Source organism: Clytia hemisphaerica, unplaced genomic scaffold (genome assembly GCF_902728285.1).
Source record: "Clytia hemisphaerica strain Z4C2 unplaced genomic scaffold, Clytia hemisphaerica genome assembly, whole genome shotgun sequence".
Classification (NCBI taxonomy): domain Eukaryota; kingdom Metazoa; phylum Cnidaria; class Hydrozoa; order Leptothecata; family Clytiidae; genus Clytia; species Clytia hemisphaerica.
Window position 1 is genome coordinate 109,678 of NW_027104551.1, and position 22,600 is coordinate 132,277.

The 22,600-nt window shown below is 35.2% G+C and overlaps 1 protein-coding gene and 1 long non-coding RNA gene across 2 annotated transcripts; both read right to left on the bottom strand.

The window, feature by feature from the left end:
• Positions 1-2,931: 2,931 nt before the first annotated feature.
• Positions 2,932-17,475, bottom strand: LOC136822872 (V-type proton ATPase 116 kDa subunit a 1-like). The gene is made up of 20 exons (XM_067079181.1): positions 17,350-17,475; positions 16,892-16,912; positions 16,464-16,542; positions 16,099-16,196; positions 15,697-15,825; positions 15,225-15,352; positions 14,612-14,821; positions 14,252-14,345; positions 13,905-13,982; positions 13,268-13,476; positions 12,688-12,904; positions 11,599-11,762; positions 11,103-11,202; positions 9,337-9,455; positions 8,773-8,902; positions 7,893-7,979; positions 7,308-7,568; positions 6,652-6,856; positions 5,963-6,032; positions 2,932-4,076 (listed from the first exon to the last, which is right to left on the bottom strand). The coding sequence occupies exons 1-20, from the start codon at positions 17,449-17,451 to the stop codon at positions 3,983-3,985; spliced, it is 2,595 nt and encodes an 864-aa protein (XP_066935282.1). The 5' UTR covers positions 17,452-17,475; the 3' UTR covers positions 2,932-3,982.
• A 3,855-nt stretch (positions 17,476-21,330) lies between these two features.
• On the bottom strand, positions 21,331-22,083 carry LOC136822939 (uncharacterized). Its single transcript, XR_010848965.1, has 2 exons — positions 21,923-22,083; positions 21,331-21,492 (listed from the first exon to the last, which is right to left on the bottom strand). It is a non-coding gene; the product is annotated as an uncharacterized lncRNA (long non-coding RNA).
• Positions 22,084-22,600: the final 517 nt, after the last annotated feature.

The window sequence follows — 22,600 nt, forward strand, 5'->3', positions numbered from 1 at the left end:
TATTTATTTCAGCTTGCAATTTATAATTATACCAATTTTCTTCTTTTTTTGGTTTTTAGGGTATTTTTTTAAATCACAAATACAGCTTTTTGATAATCGAAAATTAATGGAAAGATTTCTACGCTAGTTGAAAATATAACCTTGATAATATGCTCCCGAAGACAGTGTCCCCTGAGGACAACTTCTCCCATAGAAACAAAAGTTTATTCCAAAAGAATTGGCAGTACCTTTTGATACATTGCTCTTGAAAAGGAAAAATGTATAAACTAAAGTAATACACAAAATACCTTATAGTCCGGCGGCGAAAAGGGCTTTTTTGCATCAACCCTTACAAGTAGTAAATATGGGTTTTTATTTTATTTTCTCATTATATGGTCCCTTGGGACCCCAAAACCAGTTTTTGCCAAGCTGGCAAAGCTGGGGAAAATTTTTTATGGGGGCTTGAAGAGGGTAGGGTCATTTTAGCCTGGGGGTCCTTAGAAAGTCGAATTTTGAAGTTCTCATTTAGCTAAAACTGATTGTGCCATCAGATAGAGCTTGAAGAGTAGATCTCCAAAATGGGGTCATTTGTCTCATTTGGCGGACTTAGTCCCCCGGAATTGGCCGATACGTCTTCAAAAATGCAATATTTTGTGCTGACGTCAGCATTTTTGAGAGAATTTCCAGCGAAAGACTCCAGTTTTAACAGATGCGTCTCGAAGAGTACTATCGATTAGAGGGGTCATTTATAGGGTTTCCTAGGCTAGATCATGAGATATTTGAGTTTGAAATTTTGCTGACTCATCGTTTTTCAACGTTTTTTGCCCTTTTCTGCTGAGTCAGCAAAATTTCAAACTCTAATATCTCATGATCTAGCCCAGGAAACCCTATAAATGACCCCTCTAATCGATAGTACTCTTCGAGACGCATCTGTTAAAACTGGAATCTTTCGCTGAAAATTTTCTCAAAAATGCTGACGTCAGCACAAAATATTGCATTTTTGAAGACGCATCGGCCAATTCCGGGGGACTAAGTCCACTAAATGAGACAAATGACCCCATTTTGGAGATCTACTCTTCAAGCTCTATCTGATGACACAATCAGTTTTAGCTAAATTAGAACTTCAAAAATCACCTTTCTAAGGACCCCCAGGCTAAAATGACCCTACCCCCTTCAAGCCCCCATTAAAAATTTTCCCCAGCTTTGCCAGCTTGGCAAAAACTGGTTTTGGGGTCCCAAGGGACCATATGATGGGAAAATAAAATAAAAACCCATATTTACTAATTGTAAGGGTGATCCTGGATTGCCGCCGGACTATTAAGTGGATTAATTTTGGCGTGGATTTAATTTGGTCATTGGCTAAAGGCTTGGGGACACGAGAAGTTTTTTTTGCGTTGGTGCAATGCAAATGCTCCATCCCACCAACCTGAAACGCTTTCTCGTGTCTCCATCTAATTTTTCTTCTAATAACATTTGTGCTTCTCTCACTTTTGCCCCTGGGAAAAAAATCAGCGTCTCTTTTCGGTATTTCCCTCACTATTTGTCCCATGAAACAAAAACCCTTAGAGAGACCAAATTTTAGTGAAAAAGTGACCCTTAGAGAGACTTTTTCGAAAAATTTTCTCCAATTTTCAAAAATTACCTACCCTTAGTGAGACTTTTTTGTAATTTTTTCTCTCAAAATCAAAATTTTTTTCTAAAAATCGTGATTTTTCCCACCCTTAGAGAGACTACTTTGACATTTCCTGATTTTTGTAACCCTTAGAGAGACTTTGAAAGGTGAAAAACCCGACCCTTACCGTCCGCACATACCCAGCACCTATTTTTGCCTAAGTACCCCCCCCCCCGGGGTTGAAATTCACCAAATTTAATCCCCACCAAAATTAATCTACTTAAGGGCTCTGACCATAGTGAATTTTTCATAATTGCCGTGTTTAAATGTGTTTTCTGACTGATGTAACCAACAAAACTATGGCATGTTATACATTTTCTTTTAGACAAATTATTCCTGAATCTGAAATTCAAAAACTGCATTGAAAAAATTTAATTTCGCGGATGACACCCCCAAATCCGCGAAATTTAATCCCCCCAAAATTTATCCCATTAAAGTAGTGAAAAACAAAACGTTATCTAGCCGAGGAGCCAACACCAAATAGAGAAAAGTATGAAATTAAGGAAACCAAGTTATCATTTGATGAATACATTGCGATTATTATTATTTCCAGTAAATTTTCCTCAAATTTAAATATGATTTTTTACTTATAAGCCAAAAAAAAAAAGGTTAAAAAAATTCAATTACCTACATAACTAACCTAAATTTTGTTACTAAAAATACAGCGAAAGCACCTCTGTAAATGGCCGAGAAAAAATCCCTAATTAGTTCATTGATGAGGACATTGATCTATCAACCTAGAACGTACCGAGTTTGACATTCAAAAATCCATTAACCTCGTTTAAAATGAGAAAACTCAAATCTCTAGAGTACCTTACTACACATTAAAAGGTTTGACATTAAACATAGTTTAAGAATATATCTTTCACCCCCTATGAACGGTTTTTTTTTCTGGAAGAGCCCATTGTGACATTGGGAATAGGTAAAAAAAAGAAAGTAGAGATTTTACCACATGAAAAGTTACGTCAAAATCATTGAGTGTAAAACAGGCAGTTTATTGGCAGATTCGCGGACCTCAACAAAACCGCAGGTGGTATTAAGGAGAAAATTCGTTAGTGGATGTCAGCAGCCTAGGCTATCGATTAAAAAGCAAAAAATATTAACAAAGAAAACCCAATTAAAATAAAAAACATAACAAAAGAAAAAGTAGGACCTAAGATATAAATACACTATTATTTCATTTATCATACTCTCGGGTACCTAATAGCCGGGGGGATTGGAATAAGCAGCGGGGGGGGGGGGGGGGTTGGAAAAAATCTCAAAACTTAATAAACGGGGGGGGGGGGGGCGTTGGAATAAAAATGTCCTGGGTCGAAAATTTTTGAAAAGGAGGCTAATACAGCTGAATTAGGACGAAAGAGGGAACTTTCAAAAACATTTTCCCAAAAATTAATAAGCTGAGGGGGGGGGTTGGAATAAGAATGTCCTGGGTGGAAAATGTTCGAAAGATTAATTAGCGGAGGGGCCGGCTATTAGGTACCCGAGAGTACTTAAAATTGGAAAGCATTGTTTATAACTTTCAAATTTGGAAGCTTTGCTTAAAAAACATTTGTTCAAAATTTTAATGAAAAAGAAGCTTAGAGAGAAGAACTGATAGCTGAATCTCAATTGGACATTACGCAAAGTTGGTAAATTAAAAAAAAGCAGTTTTGTTAAATCAAGTAAATTTCATAATGAGGGATATGAAGATATGTCTTAAAATATTAATCTGGCGAAAAACAAAGTGGTAACAAGAAAAATTTAAGCTGGGTACGAACGTAAAATCCTACACGTGACGTAAAGGTAAAAGTGAAATCTTGTGAAAATCTTTCCTAAAAATATCATTATCTTTACGGATGTAACATATACCACACTTGTGTTTCGAGTAAACTATGGACAATTAAAACACCCTGTGTCATGGACCTGATTGGACGAACCTCTAACAACTGGAAGAATCGGCCAAAGTCACTATCCCCAGACCAAAATACACATTGAATAGACCTTTTCATAAATTATGTCACGAACATCACTTGCCTCGTATTCAAACAATTTCCACTGTGATCATATCCTTTCAGACATTAAATGATCTTTTATGAATAGAAAGTAGTTTTAATAAAATCCACTGTGAGTTAATCACCATGGCAATAATTTCAAAACGAGGCAAGTGATGTTTGTAACGTAATTTATGAGAAGGTCTATCTACCCCATGAGAAATAATTATTCAACTCTCATGCAACCAATTTAGAAAAAGGTTTTCCTGTCTTTCATAAGGTCACAGAGACAGGGTGTGTGCTTATCCAATCCTAAATTTGCAATCCATCGAAGATCAAAGAATCCGTCTTACGATTTGCTCTACACGTCTTCAGCATCTTTGAGAATGGTTTTAAAACAAAATGGCGCAAATTTAATTCCAGTACCATGATAAAATTTACCGTTAAACTCCACCCTAAAAAATATAAAAAAATACACGCTTTCTTCTATAGGAATATCAAGGTAAAAATTTACTACAATCAGCCCGAACTGAAGGTACACGCGTTTAACCCTTTGTGCGCGCTGTTTTTTTTGAAAAAGTTGAAATTTTTCTAATTTTTTTTTTTGAAACTCAAAACTTTAAAGTACCATAAAAACTTGTAGCTTTTGATTTAGAAGATGGTTTTGGTACCATCAGGTACCATTAGAAAGCTATTTTTATATTCTTTCTAAAAGCATTCGGTTTATGCTCCCTTTAAATCAAGTGGTCAGGAGCTATGGCCTGAAGTCTGAGACTCTGTATTTTGGCTTGTTTTGGACGCATATACTCTTAGGTGCCAAATAAACGGGGGGGGTTCGAATAAATGGGGGGGGGGGGGTTGGAAAAAATTTTGAAATTAAATAAACGGGGGGGGACCTAATTACCGGGGGGGATGGAAAATGGACCTCTAAAAACCCTAAAAAGGGTCAAAATAGACTAAATTTAGGCTTTTTAGAGTAAAACAAGGAATTTTCCTTTTTGAAGCTAGGAATTTTTTCAATAATTAATAAACGGGGGGGTCCTAATAAGGTCCGGGGGGTTGGAAAAAATCGAAAAATTAACAAGCGGGGGGGCCGTTTATTTGGCACCTAAGAGTACGCGTCCCCCGTGGTCTAGAGAACTTTGAAAATTATTTTCAAAGACCGAAACAATTCAAATCACCTTCAGACTTGATTTTCAGTCATTTTGAGCAATTTGGAGTCCTCAAACAAATTTTGAAAATTTTACTTCAAATCGAATTACTGATCTAGTTGAAACTTCAGTTCGATCCAGTGATATTGACCGAAAACGCACTGAGATCTTAGAGCCGATGTTGTTTCATTGAAATTGAAATCACAAGAAAGACTAAAAAACAAATTCGAAAAGGGTTTGCTGAGCCAAGAAGTCCTTATTACCTTAAAGGAACTTATTTTGGCGGGAACTAATTTTGACGAGCGGCAAAAATCCTGAAAAATGTTTAATTTTGGAGAGAACTTATTTTGGCAATTGATAAATTTTTTTAATTTTGGCGGGAACTAATTTTGGCGAATTTTGTCTAAATTCGCCGAATTCGCCAAAATTTGTTCCCGCCAAAATAAGTTCCCTTAAGGTAGCCTACGACCAAAAAAAAAGCAAGAAATCAAACTTATAAACTAATGATTGGAGAATTACTTTATTTTGAAGTGAAAAAGAAAATGGCACAACTGGCAGCTCAAAAGATGTACAGTTGAACTCATGTAATTCGAACTCCTATAATTCGAATACTCACCTAATTCGAACAGATTCTGTGGTCCTCTCAGAATTTACCTTGAAAACCTCACAAGAAAACTCCTATAATTCGAACGGGTTCGAACTCATTTAATTCGAAAAATCATTTAAATCGAACAGATTTTCAGGTCTTATCAAGAAATTTTAATCATGTAATTCGAATTTTCGACTTTTTTGATTAATGAGGCTATCGACACTCTCAAAAAGATGACCCTTTTCGAATCATCGAACGTCATCCTACTGATTCAGAAGATTTCCGAGGAGAATTCCAAGAAACGAGAGCAGAAAATTAAACAAACGACAATGAAAGACTTTTTTGAAAATTTATGAATTGACTTTTAAATTTCAAAACATGTTTATATCAAGATTATTTATACTAGTATTTCATTATTCTAGCTCGAAAACACAAAAATTGTTCAAAAGTAAACCTGGGAAAGTCTTTTTTCATCAAATCAGGTCAAAAATATGAAAACTCATTTAGTTCGAAACTCATGTAATTCGAACAAAATTCTTGGTCCCTTGAAAATTCGAATTACATGAGTTCAACTTTACATTAAACAATTTCTCGCACTCACCAATGTAGACGAAGCGTGTGCAAGAAAGCGGAGAGTCCTTCCATGATTAACAAAATACCAATAGTCAAAGCTAAAAAATTGGAAAAGAAAAAGATTATACCGAGTGCGCCAAATATAAGTACACTGGTTTGTCAAGATTTTGCGAGCTTGCAGATAAGAATTTTTTGTTGATTCTGTTTCTTTTACTGTATAGAAAACAGCCTAACTTAAATTTAAGAGTATAAAACTTGTATAAAATCGTCTCAGACAATAAACCTTTTAGTAAATGGCGTCTTGAGCAACGCTTACTTCGTTTTCAAAATATTGCTATGGTAATTGATACCCAGAGGAGTTTATAAGAAGTGTACTAGATTTATTATTTAACACTTGAAGACTCAAGGGGTTTAATCACCTTGGTAACGGTTTCGAAAGGAGGCAGCCGTTGTACTCAAAGTAATCTATGAAAACAGAACTCTACGTATACTTCATTATAAGGAAGAAACCTTTTTCGTTAGAGGAGGAACAGAAGCATAAAAAGTTATGGTAAAACACTGACAATCCATGATATGCACCATTGCAATGTCTTCTGATATTACATCACGGACCCAATAGCTGATTGGTTGTAAGTGACTTAAAATCAGTCAATACATCATATTCAACCAATCAGCTGTTGGGTCCAAGGAAGACATTGTAATGACACTCAGTTTTACCTGCCCACGCGCCAAAAAATAAAAAGATGGCGATAGAACCAATCCCTCCATTCATCCCCAGTCCCATTTTGAAAACCATGCTCCACAAAACTTCTGATAACTGCGCATGTGCAAGAGACAACGCCCACAAACGGAGATAGGAGGCGGTGTTGGAAATACAACCCAAACAATATTCAATGGTGTGGATGGCTTGCGTGATGAAGATCTGTATAAAGATAAGTAAGAAGTAAGAAGCACGGTACATTATAAGGTACACGTTTTTTATAAGAAAATCCAAAATTTTTAAAGCCTTGGGTTTTCTCAATTTTTTTAGCTTTTAAGCCTAAAGACCTACTCTTATTTCACCATTTGGTGATTTTTCACTTTCTCTTTTTCCTAAGAAATTGAGTGTTTTAGGGTCCATAGAGCCATAAAATGTTCTTAACTTGTTTTTAATATTTTGGCCATCGAAGCCTTATGTTCTTATATAGTTTGTTCTTATAAAAACGTTCACACAACAAATCTGCAAACATTTTTCAGGTTGTTGCTGAGTTTCCAATTGCTAAGCAATTGCAACTTTTTGGAAAATGATTGACGCGATGAGATCTGTCATATGCAACAAAAAACAAAAAAACTTTGGACACAAAAAAAGAATAGCTAGAACAGGCAGTAAGTACCTCTCCAAAATCAAAAGGCTCCTCTTTCACATCATCATCCGCCTCTGCAAACCCATCGTCACCAAGAATCGAAGTATCATTATGCATGATTTCAACATGGCCGCCGTTACCATGGACGTCATCGTCTTGGTCCAGCTTTTGGTATCGAGGGCTCTCCAAATGGCCATTTTTGTTTCGGTATCGTAGAATTAAAGGACGGCCCAATAACATGACGGGAACGCTTAGAACGGCAACGACCACTAGGAATGGTTGTAATCCTTGCTGTAAAAAGAATGGAAAAGGATTTCTTGAAAAACGTTCGGTGCATAGAAACTAAAGCCCGATCATTGAGAAATTAAGTCACTTGTTCCCTAAACGAGTATTTGGCTCTTACACAAACACTGGATTGGAAGTAAAATGTAGGACCAGTTATCTAAAACAAGGAAAACACTAGACTCAATCTTGATTCCTCGTTCGCCGTCTGGAAAGAATTTTAAGATTTAAGATTAGCCATTGTGGTGCAATTTTGTGCAAACTCTATTGATAATTCTTTTTTATCAATGATAATTTATTGTAGGCGTAATAACTATAATAAATCTGACCAACCTGGCCACTATACAGTAAATCTTCTTCTTTGATTTCTGCTCCAAAATGCAAAAACATTCCAATCAAACCCAAAAGTATACTTGGTTGCTGTGATTAAAAAACAAAGATTAATTCCACAAGTATCATAATTGACGAAAATTAATTCTATCATCCAATTCAGATTTTTCGCTAATTTGCAGTTAATAAACATCATTAATTTCCATATCATTTATTGGTTGCGTATAACAGGACTTTAGGCAAAAAGAATTGACTTGTTATTCACTAAAACATCCTTAAAAAAGTCGTTGCATTTTGTTCAACCAACCGATTTGAAACCCGAAGTAATTAATGTACCAGAGAAAGTATTGCAAACATGATATAATTTACCTGACACGAGCTAAATTATTACATTGAAAAGGACAAAATGAAACAAGTTTCGGTAAAAGAAGTTCTTTATAGATTCCATACCAAGACTTCAGAAACCAAATTTGAAAGATGGGATTTAAGGCTTGGGGACACGAGAAGTTTTTTTCGCGTTGATGCAATGCAACATGATCCATCCCACCAGCCTAAAACGCTTTCTCGTGTCTCCAACTCATTTTTCTTTCTACCGATAAAAGTAAAACCTCACTTTTTTCCCTGTGACAATGAAGCAAAATTGGTTCGAATCAATTTTGCTCCATTGTTGCAGGAACAAAATCAGCGTGTCTTTTGGGTATTCCCCTCGCTTTTTGTCTCATGAAACAAAAAAAGAAACAATGGGACACGCACGTTTTTCTTGTGTTGGTTGGATGGAGCATGTTGCATTGTACCAACGCGAAAACAAATTCTCGTGTCCCTAAGCCTTTACTGATCAACTTTTTTCATTTTTCAAAAATCTAGAAATTCTTTAAAATCTTACATATTGGCTATGAATATCGAAAGCTACCCATTTGTAGAAAATAACAATGACCAGATATCCGAAGATGCAGCTGATGAAAAGCAACTGTGGAACGAATTCAAACCAGATTTTTAACGGGTCTTTAAAATGCCTGAAAAAAAGGAAGAAAATTTGTCTATGAGTAATAGTCACTGCGCAATTATTTTCCACACAGTTGACGCTCTCTAATTCGACGTTTTCTAATTCGACACTCTCTAATTCGACACTCTCTAATTCGACGTTCTACTATTCGATAGGCTCCCTTATTCGATGAAATTTAAAGTTCCCGTCAACGAGAAGCTCTCATAAACGACGCTCCCTTATTCGATAAGCTCCCTTATTCGATGAAAATCCAATTCCCCTTGAATATCGAATTAGAGAGTGTCAACTGTATAAATTAAATTCTACGTAAGCGACAGCAAAATTCAAAATTGCTATGTCAGCCAGATGACTCTTGAAAGCGAGAATGAAAAACATCGATTTTCCAAAAAAACAAATATCGACATTCTAGATATTGATCTGTATGTTTGTGGGCAAAGACCTCACCAATGATTTAACAGCCCTAAAATGACACCGAACGTCATGTGAGTGACACCGAAGATCACCGAAAGTTTCATTTTCAGTGAATTGGTAAATGTCAGCTTGTTGGTCGCCAGTTGCCAGATCTACAAAGAAAGAGGATTAATTCAATCAGAGCCACATTTCTTATCAAAAGGGCTCAAAATAAAGAAAAAATTCGGAAGTGCTTTTTTTGTCTATTCATCTGTTCGTGTGTCCATTAGACTCTCGCTTATTCGAACTTCCATTATTCGAATCTTTCTATAATTCGAACTAATTTTCAGTTCTCGTCAAGGAAAAAACCTCATAAATACTTTCTAGAAACGATTAAAAATCGTTTTTTCGGACAGGAATCTATTTTGCAGTTCCCCCAGCAGAACTTCGAAGAAAAATCGCGTGAGCACATTTAGTCTGAATCACAGACCTTTACAAAATAATCGTAAGTACTATAGAAAAAAGCAAGAATTCGTATTCTTTGAAAATGCAAACAGTCTAACCTAAAATCCAAGATCTTTTGTTCTTAGAAATTCATTCTCATTTTTTTTAGTTTCACAATATATGGCCCCCAAAACGGAGACGGCCCCCGAAACGTAGGTCGTCATTAAAATGAGGATTCTAAACTGTAGATTTATCAGAATTAAACGATTTTTGTTTATTTTGAAAGAATGATGGTCATACTTAAAAATGAGCATGTTTTTGATGGTTTGAGACTGATTCAAAGGAAATATTTTAACACCTAAATTAGATAAAAATTGCATATAACTCACTCTAGCTCCTTGGATATTGAAAATAAGTTATGAAAATGGGGTATAGGAAACTTTCTACGCCTAATGCCTTTCAGATAATACAGACCAGTATTTTGGGGCCCTAGATTCAGCATTGGTAAAACCAAAAATTCTAAATATGAGAAACAGAAAACAATTTTGGAGTTCCATTCCTATCAGCTTGAGTTAATAGTTTATAACAAAAAATTAACATTATATATAAAATTTTTCGCTGAATCAGCAAAAAAAGCAGATTCTGTCATTTTTGGCAAAATATAGGAGAAAAATACCTTTAAAGCTTAATATTTTCAGTTTCAGTTAAGCTGTTTTTCTAAAATTTTCACAGCATATTCCATACATGAATGGAACTATTTTCAAAAGAGGTTGGTTTTCAGAAACTTGATTAAGATGTTGTTCAATCAAAAATGACTTTGCATCATCGAAAATCTTGAAATATTTTATAAAAATCATGAATTTTACATCCATCAGGTCGTATATTTAAGAGAAAACACAAATACGTTCATAGTTTTCCCCCCTGTTACCACTGGGCTTAATAATTTGATTTTAACTACACCTACGTTTTGGGGGCCCATACCTGCGTTTTGACAACCAGGGGTATACTGTAAAATTTCAAACTAATTTATGCCCAAAATCCTCTAAATCATATGGTCAAAAATATTCTATTCATACCTTAAAGATATCTCGAGAAATTGCTAAAATTGCAAACCTCCGTTTTTGGGACCATTAGAAAAAAGCTACCTATCTTTAACCGATTGAAAAATATTGTTGAAATTGAAAATTTTGAAAAAGAACTTCCGGGAAATAAAGTAGAGATGTTAAAGTTTTTCATGCAGCAAAGATTTTTGTGAAACCTCTAGATTTGAGAGGAATTTTAAATTTGATCGACGTTTTTTGGGGCCACATACTGTACACCCTATTATTTTCATGAAATGGTTCCATAAAATAAAACCAGGGTGTTGTCAATCTTACCGGGTCCAGGCCAAACAGGTATGGAGTTTTACTTTCCACATCCAACGGATTAAACATAAACAAATCAGTGGAATTGGCAAGCTTCTCCATTTTATGTATACTGTATAAAAAGAGTAAAGAAGAAAATACTTTCAGAGTATGTTTAACCTTTCGATGTCATAGCTATGCATTCAGAATTTTGAAAGCAACTTTTGGTTTCAAAAAGAAAATATAAACTGTTTGGTGGCTCAAAATCATTCTCTTTTTATCAAAATGTCTTGTCTTTCTCGTTTTCTCTAGCGGTATCTACGATAGTGACGGGAACCTTTTAAAGCTCTTGAGTTGTTAAAGCCGGTCAAAGTTAGAATTATAAAAGATAAAGAAAGTCTTCATAGTTATAGCCTCGTAGTGAACCCCTCAAGTCATCTGGTCTAAGAAGGAAACATTGATTTAAAATAGAAAATCCAATGGCATTCACGTTTTATTAATCTCAACCAAATGAAAGATGCACACTTACTTATATTTATAATCTGTTTCTTTTGTGACATTCAAATGTGTCCATGGAGAATCGAAGAAGCGCAATGATTTAGAGAATATATCGTTGTAGATCAAACCAGAATAGATTGAGAATAAACCCATCAGTAAAATAACGTAACGTCCAGAAAATATCATATCAAACATCTGTGAAAAAATGGAAGAAAATAGATTTTGGTTTTAGACCCTATCAAAAGATATTCATGATATTCATGATGTATTGTTTTTTTAAGGAAGCACCCAAAATAGCGTGGGCGCTTGCCACTAGTTTTATTGCTTGAATTCAAAATTAGTGGCAAACGCCCGCTCTTTTTTGGGGTGTTGAACACCACCGAGACTCGATCATAAAGCATATATCATTCAACAATTTTTGTGAAATTGTTTCTCAAAGTCCCTACCCGAGTTTTGTCAGAGTTTTTCTCTTATAGCCTTTTTCAAAAAAGGACCGTCCAGTTCGTATAAAACCAACCCTTCATGTAGTATGAGATTTGGGCTAAAAGGCGCTGTGATATAGTGGTCGTTGACCTTGGTTGTTACACAGGCGACTGAGGTTCGATTCCCACTCGCAGCAGTCCACTTGGCAAGTGAATGAACCTTCGCCCGGGCCAACCCATGCCATGTGAGGGGAATTAGGTAGTTAGTTCAAGGCGCTGACATAATGCTAATTGAAAGCGTCTATAGCCTCAAAGCCTCCTGCAACTCAACCAAATAGAAATAGAAATTTAGATTTTTTACACTAGGCCCACTTATTCCAATCCACCTACATTTAATTTAAACACAAGTTTTCCCAGTTACAAATTACCTGCCCCAGGATTATCCAACCTATCACTTCTCCTAGATATAGAGTAGATATTTAACGTGGATAGCCCAGTAATCAAAGAATTTCAGACAGTATTTCCCTTGTTTTACTGGGTCAATGGGCAACAGGATTGGCTATCTGTATCTATGAACAGAACAGCACATTGGCAGGAGAGGAAATTCCAACTGAGAACCCCTGGTTTGTTGTTCTAACGCCTCAGACCACTCAGCCGTCACTCCTTTTCAACCTAATAAGACAAAAGTGAAATGATACCTCTCCACCACCTTTCCAGTTATTCAATTTCCGTTCCATTTTGATCATCCAATAAGCGAACACTGACATGATAATGCCATGACCGAAATCTCCGAACATGACAGAAAATAGGAAAGGGAATGTGATGATAGCATACAATGATGGATTCACTTCTTGGTAATCTGCCACACCGTATGCGTCTATGATCGCTTGGAACCCATTGGTGAATTTGTTAGTTCTGTAAAAATCAAAACATTGAGTTATTTTGAGTTATTTTGATGAAACTGACTACTTTTTATTGGAAATTTGATTTTATTCGAATAAGAGAGCGTATCGAATAATAGAGCGTCGTTTATAAGAGTTTATCGTTGACAGTGACGTTCAATACTATCGAATAATGGAGCGCATCGAATAGTAGAACGTCAAATTAGAGAACATCAACCTGTAGGTGCAAAGGTGAAAAGACACAATCAAAAAGGAAATTCGCACTTTCGAAAAAAGAAATTCGAATACTCTAAAGAAATTAAGCCTGATTTACACTTCAACTAAAAAAACATCGATAATTTGGAGAGGGGTCCGTTTATTCGGGACTTTAAAATACCTATTGAAGGTTGGCGGTGTTTCTCTTGTTTTCATTTGATGAATAATGGATGGGACAGCAGAGCCACTTTTTCTGGTCCCTTCATCCAACGCATGGTGAATGTGATCTAGATCTGCAACAGGTGCCCAACACTCAGCAATCAGTGCTTTGGATGTGACATCTATATTGAACATGTTCATTGTGTGGTAGATGGCTTTGATCTTTTTGACCTAACAGGAAAAGTAAATTAATATTAATAGACTGGAGTCGTTTAAATTACGTGTTACATAGTAATAGCAGTTGTGCTGGTAGCGCGAAAGTCATAGACAGGCTGAAGACCGATGTCCCTATTATTATTGCATAAAGAAAAAGAATAACTTATTTTTGGTTAAAATAAGAGTGGAAATCACTTAAAAGTACTCTATATCGTTTTTGAGAGCTTTCGATTGGGTTTTATTGACTTTGAAATTTCATCAAATTTTAGAGGTCAAGGGGTTTTGCTTGTGACGTCAGTTTAGGCCTTAGCAAAAAACCTCCCTCGCGACTTGTGACCCTACATTTTGGAAATCAAGACATTGTCCTGTACATTTAAGAATAAATATGATTTGGTTGAAATGTATGATGGATAGTTCAAATAACTAACAAAAGCATCACTTACTTTTATAAGCCAGTCATTCATATTCTTGGCGATTGTTTGAAGTAATCGATGGCGATGGTCTTGTGTTTGATTCAAAACCTAAACAAAAAAAATAAAGAAAATGTGATGTTTTGGTATACATTTGACTCTAATTCGATCTTCAAGGGACTAGGAATTTAGCTGATTTAGAGAACGATTCAGATTATGGGGAGTATTTTATACAACTTTTCAGCCTATGGGGACCATTATTATAGTTTGATTTACGGAAATATTTGAAGAGTAAAGGCTCGAATTAGAGAGAGAGAGTATAAACTGTTGACTCTATAAACTGAATAACTATTTTTAAAATCAACTCCATAAATTCTTACAGCTTGGACATCTTCGATCCTGGTTGCAACCCCAATGACCATCTCCCGTCTCTCTGCAGAAGTCTCTGGACAAGGGTATAATGTCGCTTTAAATCTAAAGAAAGAGAAATAACAAAGACATGATATATAACTTTGATAGAGATAAAACTGAAATCTGGTTTGATGTCAACTATAATACCGGGTATTTAGCAGGAATTATAACTTTGTACAAATGTTCTTCTACACATACCAAATTCTTCATTGAAAAACTAATCCAAAATTAATTCCATTGATTTTTCATTAAAAGTTTTATTTTTAAACACCGAGACTTGGACAAATAAATCATTTCCAAAATAAAAAAACAAGCCTTTGAACACATACCCTTCACAAATCTTTTTGACTCTTGATTTCAATTGATCTCCTTGGAAGAAGATGATGAAAACTGACTTATAAGTGACGTCACCAGTAGAAGGGTCATAAAGCTGCTCATCGATTGGTGTGTGTTTGAAAAAGACATTCCCACGGCACGCTCGCCATAGGAGACGCTCAAAACCTGGTACTTTTTCTCGTTGGATAACGCCAGCAACAAATCTGTTATTTAGTACAAAAATAAAAACTTAAATAAATTTTATTAAAGATTGTAAAACTACGAGATTTTTATTGTGACTTATGATAAATTATAATAGTCCTTTTTTACCGACTTCAGGTCGCAAAGGGGTACGGGGTCAACGTTTATGCCGTCAAAAATAGTTTAAGAAGTTCGTTAAGTAACAGAAAAGCACCATTTTGCTCGTTTTTGTACTCCCAATGATTAGTTGCCAGAAAGAAAACAAATTCATCTACTTTTTGGGGTGCAGACAGTGTATAAGTCAGCCAATTGGGATCGACGAATTTGGCAGAGTATGGAAAAGAGCAGGATTTTTGAGCGGTAAGGAATAGGTTTAGGACTAAAAACTGTCAAGGATTCGATTCATTTTAGAGAATAATATCTTACCCTAACCGACCACCAAGAGCGGGTGTAGCATAACCGGTTTCAGCAAGTAGTGATAATTCATCATCATCGTCGTCAGCCCGTTTGCTATCAGAACCTGTCACTGGATCATGGAACAATTGGTGCTCAGCCTATTGAATACATTTAAAAAGATATTCTTTATTTTGATATAGAAAGGAGGCTGACAAAGCAGAAAAAACAAAAGAATTTCTCAAAATTTGTACTCGAGCAGTGCAGAAAGGGGAGAAAATGGTACTTTATTTGTTATAACTTGCTGGTTGTTAACCATGCAATTCGAATTTTTTGAATCTGAAACATTCGAAAGTCTGTTGTAAAGTAGAATAGAAAACAGCATGGTGGACTAGTTGACTAGTTGAAACTGGACACGCTTTCAAGGGAAATCTGTAAAAAGATAGCCTATCTTGTGTGTCAAGGTGCTTTTGATGATAGAAGCCCAGCTAAAATATTATTTTACCTCTTCAAAAAAGCTTTGAGTCTTTCTCAAAATACATTTGAGTTCATTCAATTCCATGAAAGTCTTTTGAAGTTGTTCGTAATTGATATTGGATTCCTTCATCTCCTTCTCAAGTTGTTCTAATTTATCCTGAAATAATGATGTAAAAGGTCAGCTTTTAGTGCAACCCCAGGTGGTCAGACAGTGGCCACATGAGAGATTTTACCAAAATTTCGGAAAAAGTAATCAACTTTGAACTACCAAAACTTTTCTGGTAACAGCTGGTAAGACTTTTACTTGTGGCTTCATTTTTATTCAAGCAAAGATTTTAAACTCAAAAGTTAATTTTCTGCAGTCAATAACATTGAACCTAGGCAAGGCAGATTGACAGCCCTTTAACTTAGTTATTATGACAAAAAGTACCTCTAATTCCATCATTTCGTTAGGATGTGGCGCTTCAGGATTTTCTCCATTGTCTTGTACCAAAATTTCAGCTTTATCAATTTCTTTCAACATAAAACCTGAAAAATAGATTATTCTTTTTTTAATTTCATGGATTACCATAGGTTTAATAAACATGTCATTCAACATTATGTCCTTATAACAAAAACAAAACATTTATGAAACGTTTAGAGTTTTTGGAAATATGTGATCCCTCATCCAATTATAATGATGATATCATCAAACAAAGGCTTGGACAATTTTTGGTTAAAACAGCAAAGATAGAGCAAGATGAGAAGAAAATACATTAAATACAAATATATGGATTTTAAAGGCTAGAAACTTACGCAACTTTCTTTCCATCTCATCACATCGCCTTACTTCAGCAACAAATTTTCTTTGGAAAGCATTCACGTTTGGATTCAACTGAAAATTACAAATCGTAAATTTTTTCAATTTCCATTTAAAGAGTTTTTAGTAAGTAAAATAAAATCTGCAGCAAAAACAGGAATAGGAAAGGCAATTCAATGTAATATTTCAGTATTTTACTAATGTACTTTGCAAATGTAAGACCATCATTTTGGTGGGAAAAGGGGCCTGGTTAAACCTACCTTACTCAAAATTGTAACTCATTTTCAAGGGTAGTTAAAAGCTAAAATATAGTAATGGTATGAAGTGGTCTCTTATATCAACCTGGCTCTTCTATTTGGCTAAATTAATTAAGTAGATTTTGATATAATTAAAATAAAATATGAAACAAAGTGTGAAAACTTACATCTCTGAATTCGACCAACCCCTAAAAAGCAAAGAAAGTTATAAGTTTAGTTTTTAGAATTTGTCCAGAACTTTTTTTATTAAACATGTACTAGTAATAGCATGGTTTGGAGGGTGATTTGGGAATAACAGTCCCGATACCTCTGGATTATTTTAGTATATGTAAAATCACTTGATAATGATTGCAATTTGAGAGTAATTGCCATTTGAGAATAAATGTTATTTTCAAATTGCACGAGTTTGAGTTATCATGTAGTTATGAGCTAATCGCACAATTGGTTTTGCTACTTGTTCTGTTGTGAAAGAAAATTACACTGAAAGTATAATTTTTCCCTTCTCTTTTTACGTATTTATTTTTTAAAAATGAAAGAAAAAAACATTACTTGGTTGGCTCTAGTTTTTATCATGAAAATCTGAGTTATGTATAAAAAAATTGCAAATGATCCCTATTTTACTCACAATTTCACCAAGTTCACTGACACACCCATAAGCAGATTCTGTTTGTAAATAAAGCTGGCATAGCTTCATCTCTTCCGAACGGAAGAGAGTTGATTCTTTCATTTTTATTTATTTGTTCTTGCTTAGCAACCTAAAAATGGAATAAATTTCAGTTCAAAAACAGTTAGCACTCCATTAAAGATTACTCACAATTGTCATAATTTATAAACTATAAAGAATCTTGAACCAAAACCATTTTTCGTAATAACTATGCATGTACATTGTCAATGTATTGTTTGCTATTGTTCTTACAATGGTGACATCACCATCATCAATAAAATCAAAGGATCTTCTCATTTTTATGGTCCCAGCATGGTTGAGACCAAGGAAGAAAATTTGGAATTCAAACCCTCTAGATTGGCTAAAATATCTCAATTTCTCTAGTAATGATTGTGGTTTTCACAATCTTGCTGAACTGTAAAATTCATGCCCTTATATACAGCTTACCACCTTACCACCAAGCCACCAAAAAACCCTGGGGGGGGGGTTTCTTTAAACTGTTGCCTAAAAAAATAATTCATTCTGTTTGTAATGACTGACAACAGTAAAAGGTCTATATATTGTGTTTGAGCACAGCTAGTTCCAAACGCAGGTCACAGGTCACACAAACTACAGCTATTTTCATCAATTCTTGTTATCATACCCAAGCTGATGCAGGAGATATAATGGAATCTGATAAAGTGATTGTGTAACAGCTATTTTCTTTCAGGGGACTCAGTAATTAGATTTTACAGTAATTAGCGTTGACCTGTGTTAATATGACTGCGTCTCAAACTAGCCGGTTTGATCATTCGTCAGAGTACTTGCACTTTTTCAAAGAACTTACCATTTGTTCTAATGTCAACATCCTTTTTTAGAGATAGGAAAGGAAAAATTGGACGGTCGAAATCACTGATTGAAAAACAATGTTCCCCTCTGACAGTTAGTCACACTAGCGTCCCGCCGAAATGCGTATCAAAGATTATTGCTGCGAAAGCGCAAAAAATACATTCATTCAAAAAGGCATTCATGCAAAAATAATCTGGCGCTTTTTAATGAAATTAACATTCTTAAAAACTATGAGAAATTGCCTAAAATTTGAGCCATAGATGAAAAATTTGAGCCAAGCCAACCTTGAGAACTAATTTGAAGATCAAGTTCCCAAAAAAAAGATCTACGGGGGAGACGGAACCCACCTAGATCTGCGCACTGCTGGATAGACTATTTCCCAGAAATTTTGCCAGACCTCAAACACTGAGACCCATTTACATGTGCGGAATTGTTTTTACTTCAGCGTATAAACAAGGCCTTAAAAATCGAAGTGCTGTCTAGGGAATTAAATGACAAATTTTGGTTGGTTGATTTTGGCTGCTGCACGTTTTATTTTGTTTCTAACTTTCAAGTTTTAATCAATTGTCTTGCAAACTTGATTCAGGTAACTCTCATCCTTGTTGTTGCAAATACATTCTGAAGATGACTGATGTTGTTTTTTCTGAAAGCTTGATTTCCTAGAGTGACTAACTGTCTGACCACTTTGCATGCAAAGAAATGAAATTAGCAATTTTAGCCATCCTATTAATAATTTTAATACCAGCTCTATAAAGATAGGTGGTCAGGATTAGAGGAGGGATGTCGACATTAGACCGACTTAATAAATAAATTAAAAAAATTAATAAAGGGCCATTCCAGAATATTTTTACCGCCTGTCAGAGGACGTGCATTTTTTAATTTTTCCTAGTCTCGGAAATATTTTTTTTCCGGCTCTGGTCAGAAATTCTGAAGAAAATCCATGTACTTTCGCTACTCTCGGGTGCCTAATAAATGTCCATGTACGTTTTTTCGTGTCAAATTTCCTGCCTGTACGTGGACCTGTATTAGGACCTGTACGTTTATTTATTTTGCCCAATATCGCCCGATTCATACTGGAAAAAGTACTTCCTCTTCCAAAAACTGATAAAAAGTATTGACTCAATTGATTTATTCGTTACTTTATAGTAATAAAAGATTATTTAAGTACTTGTCATTGATCTATAAGAGATATACCTATACTTAAGTCAGTTGTTTTGACCTGGATGTTCTACTTTTGAAAAATTGGTAGATTTTTCCCTGTACGTTTATTTTAACCTGTACGTTTATTTATTTTAGCTCTGATATCTCGCCTGTACGTTTATTTCAACCTGTACGTTTATTAATTCCAATTTTATCCACCCCCCCCTGTACGTTTATTTTGGTCTGTACGTTTAATAGGTACCCGAGAGTAAATGCGTCGGAAATTCCACTCTTTTTTGCCTTTTTTAATTCAATTGCCTTGGAAATTCATACATTTTTTTCTCTCTTCTTGGAAATTTTGAATTTTGGTGAAAACTTTTGTCCTTGGAAATCCTGTGTCGTTCGCCCCCTGTTAAGACAAATTCTGGATTGGCCCAAAAACTCAAGTATCGCAACAATTACAGCATGATTAGTAAATGTGCGTAAAGATTTTCTTATCATTGTTTTGATGCAGCTGAAGTTTTTAATTATTCAAATTGAGCCTAAAAAAGGTCTAAAATAACTAACTTTGACTGAATCAGACTGAATTCATGATGGTGCTGATCCAAATCATAAATAAAATAGGTATATATTTTCTGGCTGAAAACTATAGACATTTTTAATAGGAGAATGTGGCAGTCTATTATTGAATAAAAAATTACTCCAGCATACATTACTTTCCCTCAGCCAGTACAAACGGGATGAATGATCTTGTCCCTAAACATAATGTCAAAGCAGAGGGGCGTTTATTATTTGAAACAAAGCAAGTGGCTGTAAAGAAGGGAGAATCATAAAGAAAAAAACTTTAATATGTGTTAATAATTATTGAATTCTTTCTGAAAGAAACAGTATTCAATCATTCTTTTCCCATTTTGACATCAGTAAAATTTAAACTGGAAGATATATCGAAAAAGCTACAGCAGTAAGCAAGGTTCCCGGATTCACTTTTATGTTAATGTAGCCTGGGAATCCAAGCTCATAATCTTAGAAAAAACAAAAAATACCTCACCTCACAAAGTTCTAAGATTATAGAGCTTGGTGCAGGTAGATTAGTCTGATACAGAATGTTACAAACAGTCTGTGTGTGGACCCTTGTTGACAGACTTTCTGAACTTTGGAAACCCAGGCAAACACACATAATCAACTTACCATAAAAACTTTTTTCACAAGTTCTAAAGACTTTCAAAACTACCAAAAACCACATCAAAACATCAGCCACATGTATTTAGACTTCCAGCCAACGGCCAATTTGTTTCTAAAAATGAATCTATATGTTTTCATTTTCATTTTTTTTTTCATTTTTTATGCAGAGTCAGCTTTTTCCATAAATTATGTGCGCGCATCGAAATTATCAAAATATATACTCGCGGAAGTACTGCTAAGTAATACACACAAATGTGGCCAATCAGACTGAACCTGCATTGCAGGGAAAATCTCCCTGCAGGCGAGTTACCTGCGCCAAGCGTTAAACAAGCAGCAAAAATATCATAAACTAGACTGTGAACAAAGTTTAACGCTTGGATTCCCCCAGGCAGTGTGGCTCGAATCCTTCAGATCCTTGGTTAGAAAAAGCTATTACCTGTTTACTTTTTTCTTGCCAGATTCAACAAGCCGTCAACCAACAAAATTACCACTGACATCTGAAAATTCACACGACCTTTCCACAGTAGACACTTCTAAATTATCTGCCATTATGAAGATGTTCCGAAATTAACCAATCGGGTTTACAATCGGAATTCCTCTGGGAGTTAGCGAGTCGGGAAATGTAAAGTGACGTGATAAGAAAAAACTGTTTATTTTTTTCTTCATTATATATTTAAGTTTCTGTTATCAAAATTCTAGAAATGCTAATTTGTACACCATATTAGAAAATTTTTATATATTTCGCAAAATAAACACTTACGAAAAGATATTACTTACTATTTTTACCCTCGCTTTTTAAACAGCGTCTTCTGTGGGCGTGATATCAGGCGGAGACAAAACGCCCTCATCGTAAGATTCTTGGGTCGTCTTATTGTTTGTTCCTTTTGTCAAGTCTGTCGGTCCTATTGTTCATGCTAAATCCATACACGATGACGTCAATGTTTGGCGGCATACCTGAAAATAAAAATAAAAAAGATTATTATTATTTTTGCATAAATTACGCTACCTTATACGTTATTATAAAATTATACAAAATGAAAGCGAGTCTAGGCCACCCGCCTAGAGAGCATGAGCCCTAAAATTTTTCCTCTTGCGGCCTTCAGGGGAAAACGAAAGTGATGGATATTCTTTGAAGGAAGAATTTGCCAAGAATAACCCTAGACAAAAAGATGTTTTTTGAGGTTGGGAATAATCCTGCGAAGATGAAAAAAAATTTTGACTAGGATTTTTTTTGGCAAACCCAAAAACTCTTCCCTCAAGCTAAAAAGGTTACGGGTTTTGGGCAATCGAGGCAAAAATCAGCAAAAAGCTGGTGTTTTCCATAAATTTGAGAATTGCGATAAGATCCTCACTGCCAGGCTAGTGTTAATGTAGAGATACTTACTTCTTCGTGATACTTTGTTTTTGATTTTGTACTTTATGGTACTCATCCAATTCGTGGAATCCGATGAGTGACCATTACTGATATACTGTTGGAATCAGCTCTCCTGAAGTTGAAATAATTAGGAAGCAGTGGTTCGTCTGGCAGTGTATTCAGGGATTGGTCAAGATGTTGTTTAAAAGTTTGTTTGGTACACAGTGGTACATTTTGTAAGGTTTCGAAGGGATTTTGGCAGAGCGTTAAAAAGTCTTGGTCCTTCCTGTGAGAGTCAAGTTACCAGTGCGCGAACAGTCCCAGTGAACGAACGGACGTCTTTGAACTTGAAAAAAAACAACCAAAAACAAACTTCTAAAGAACTTCCTTTATGCAGCAGAATCCTCAAACTATCCCTAGCAATCTCTACGAAAATTAAAATAAACGGAGCACTAGAACACCAAACCGATTTTGAACGAGGCCAAGTAAAAAAATCACGAAATTCAGGATTTTTGTAAACATGGCTGATTGCGAGAGGAAACGTTTTTTATAAGAAGATTTGCACAAGAAGAGTTCTGAAAATGACTTTCCTCTTTTAAAAACCTGTTATCTTCCATCGCGCAAAATTTCATTGAAACATGTTAGCTCATTAATTCAAAACCAATAGAAACATATCACCAGTAGTTGATATAAAAAAGGGTCCAGTCT

Bases quoted from the DNA above. Each gene is read 5' to 3' on its own strand.
- LOC136822872 (XM_067079181.1), bottom strand. From the start codon at position 17,451: ATGAAAGAATCAACTCTCTTCCGTTCGGAAGAGATGAAGCTATGCCAG. The intron at 7,569-7,892 runs GTTGGTCAGATT...TTCTTTTTACAG, and splicing joins ATTTACTGTATAGTGGCCAG to CAAGGATTACAACCATTCCT. The intron at 4,077-5,962 runs GTGAGTGCGAGA...TATATTTTTTAG, and splicing joins CACACGCTTCGTCTACATTG to GGTGGAGTTTAACGGTAAAT.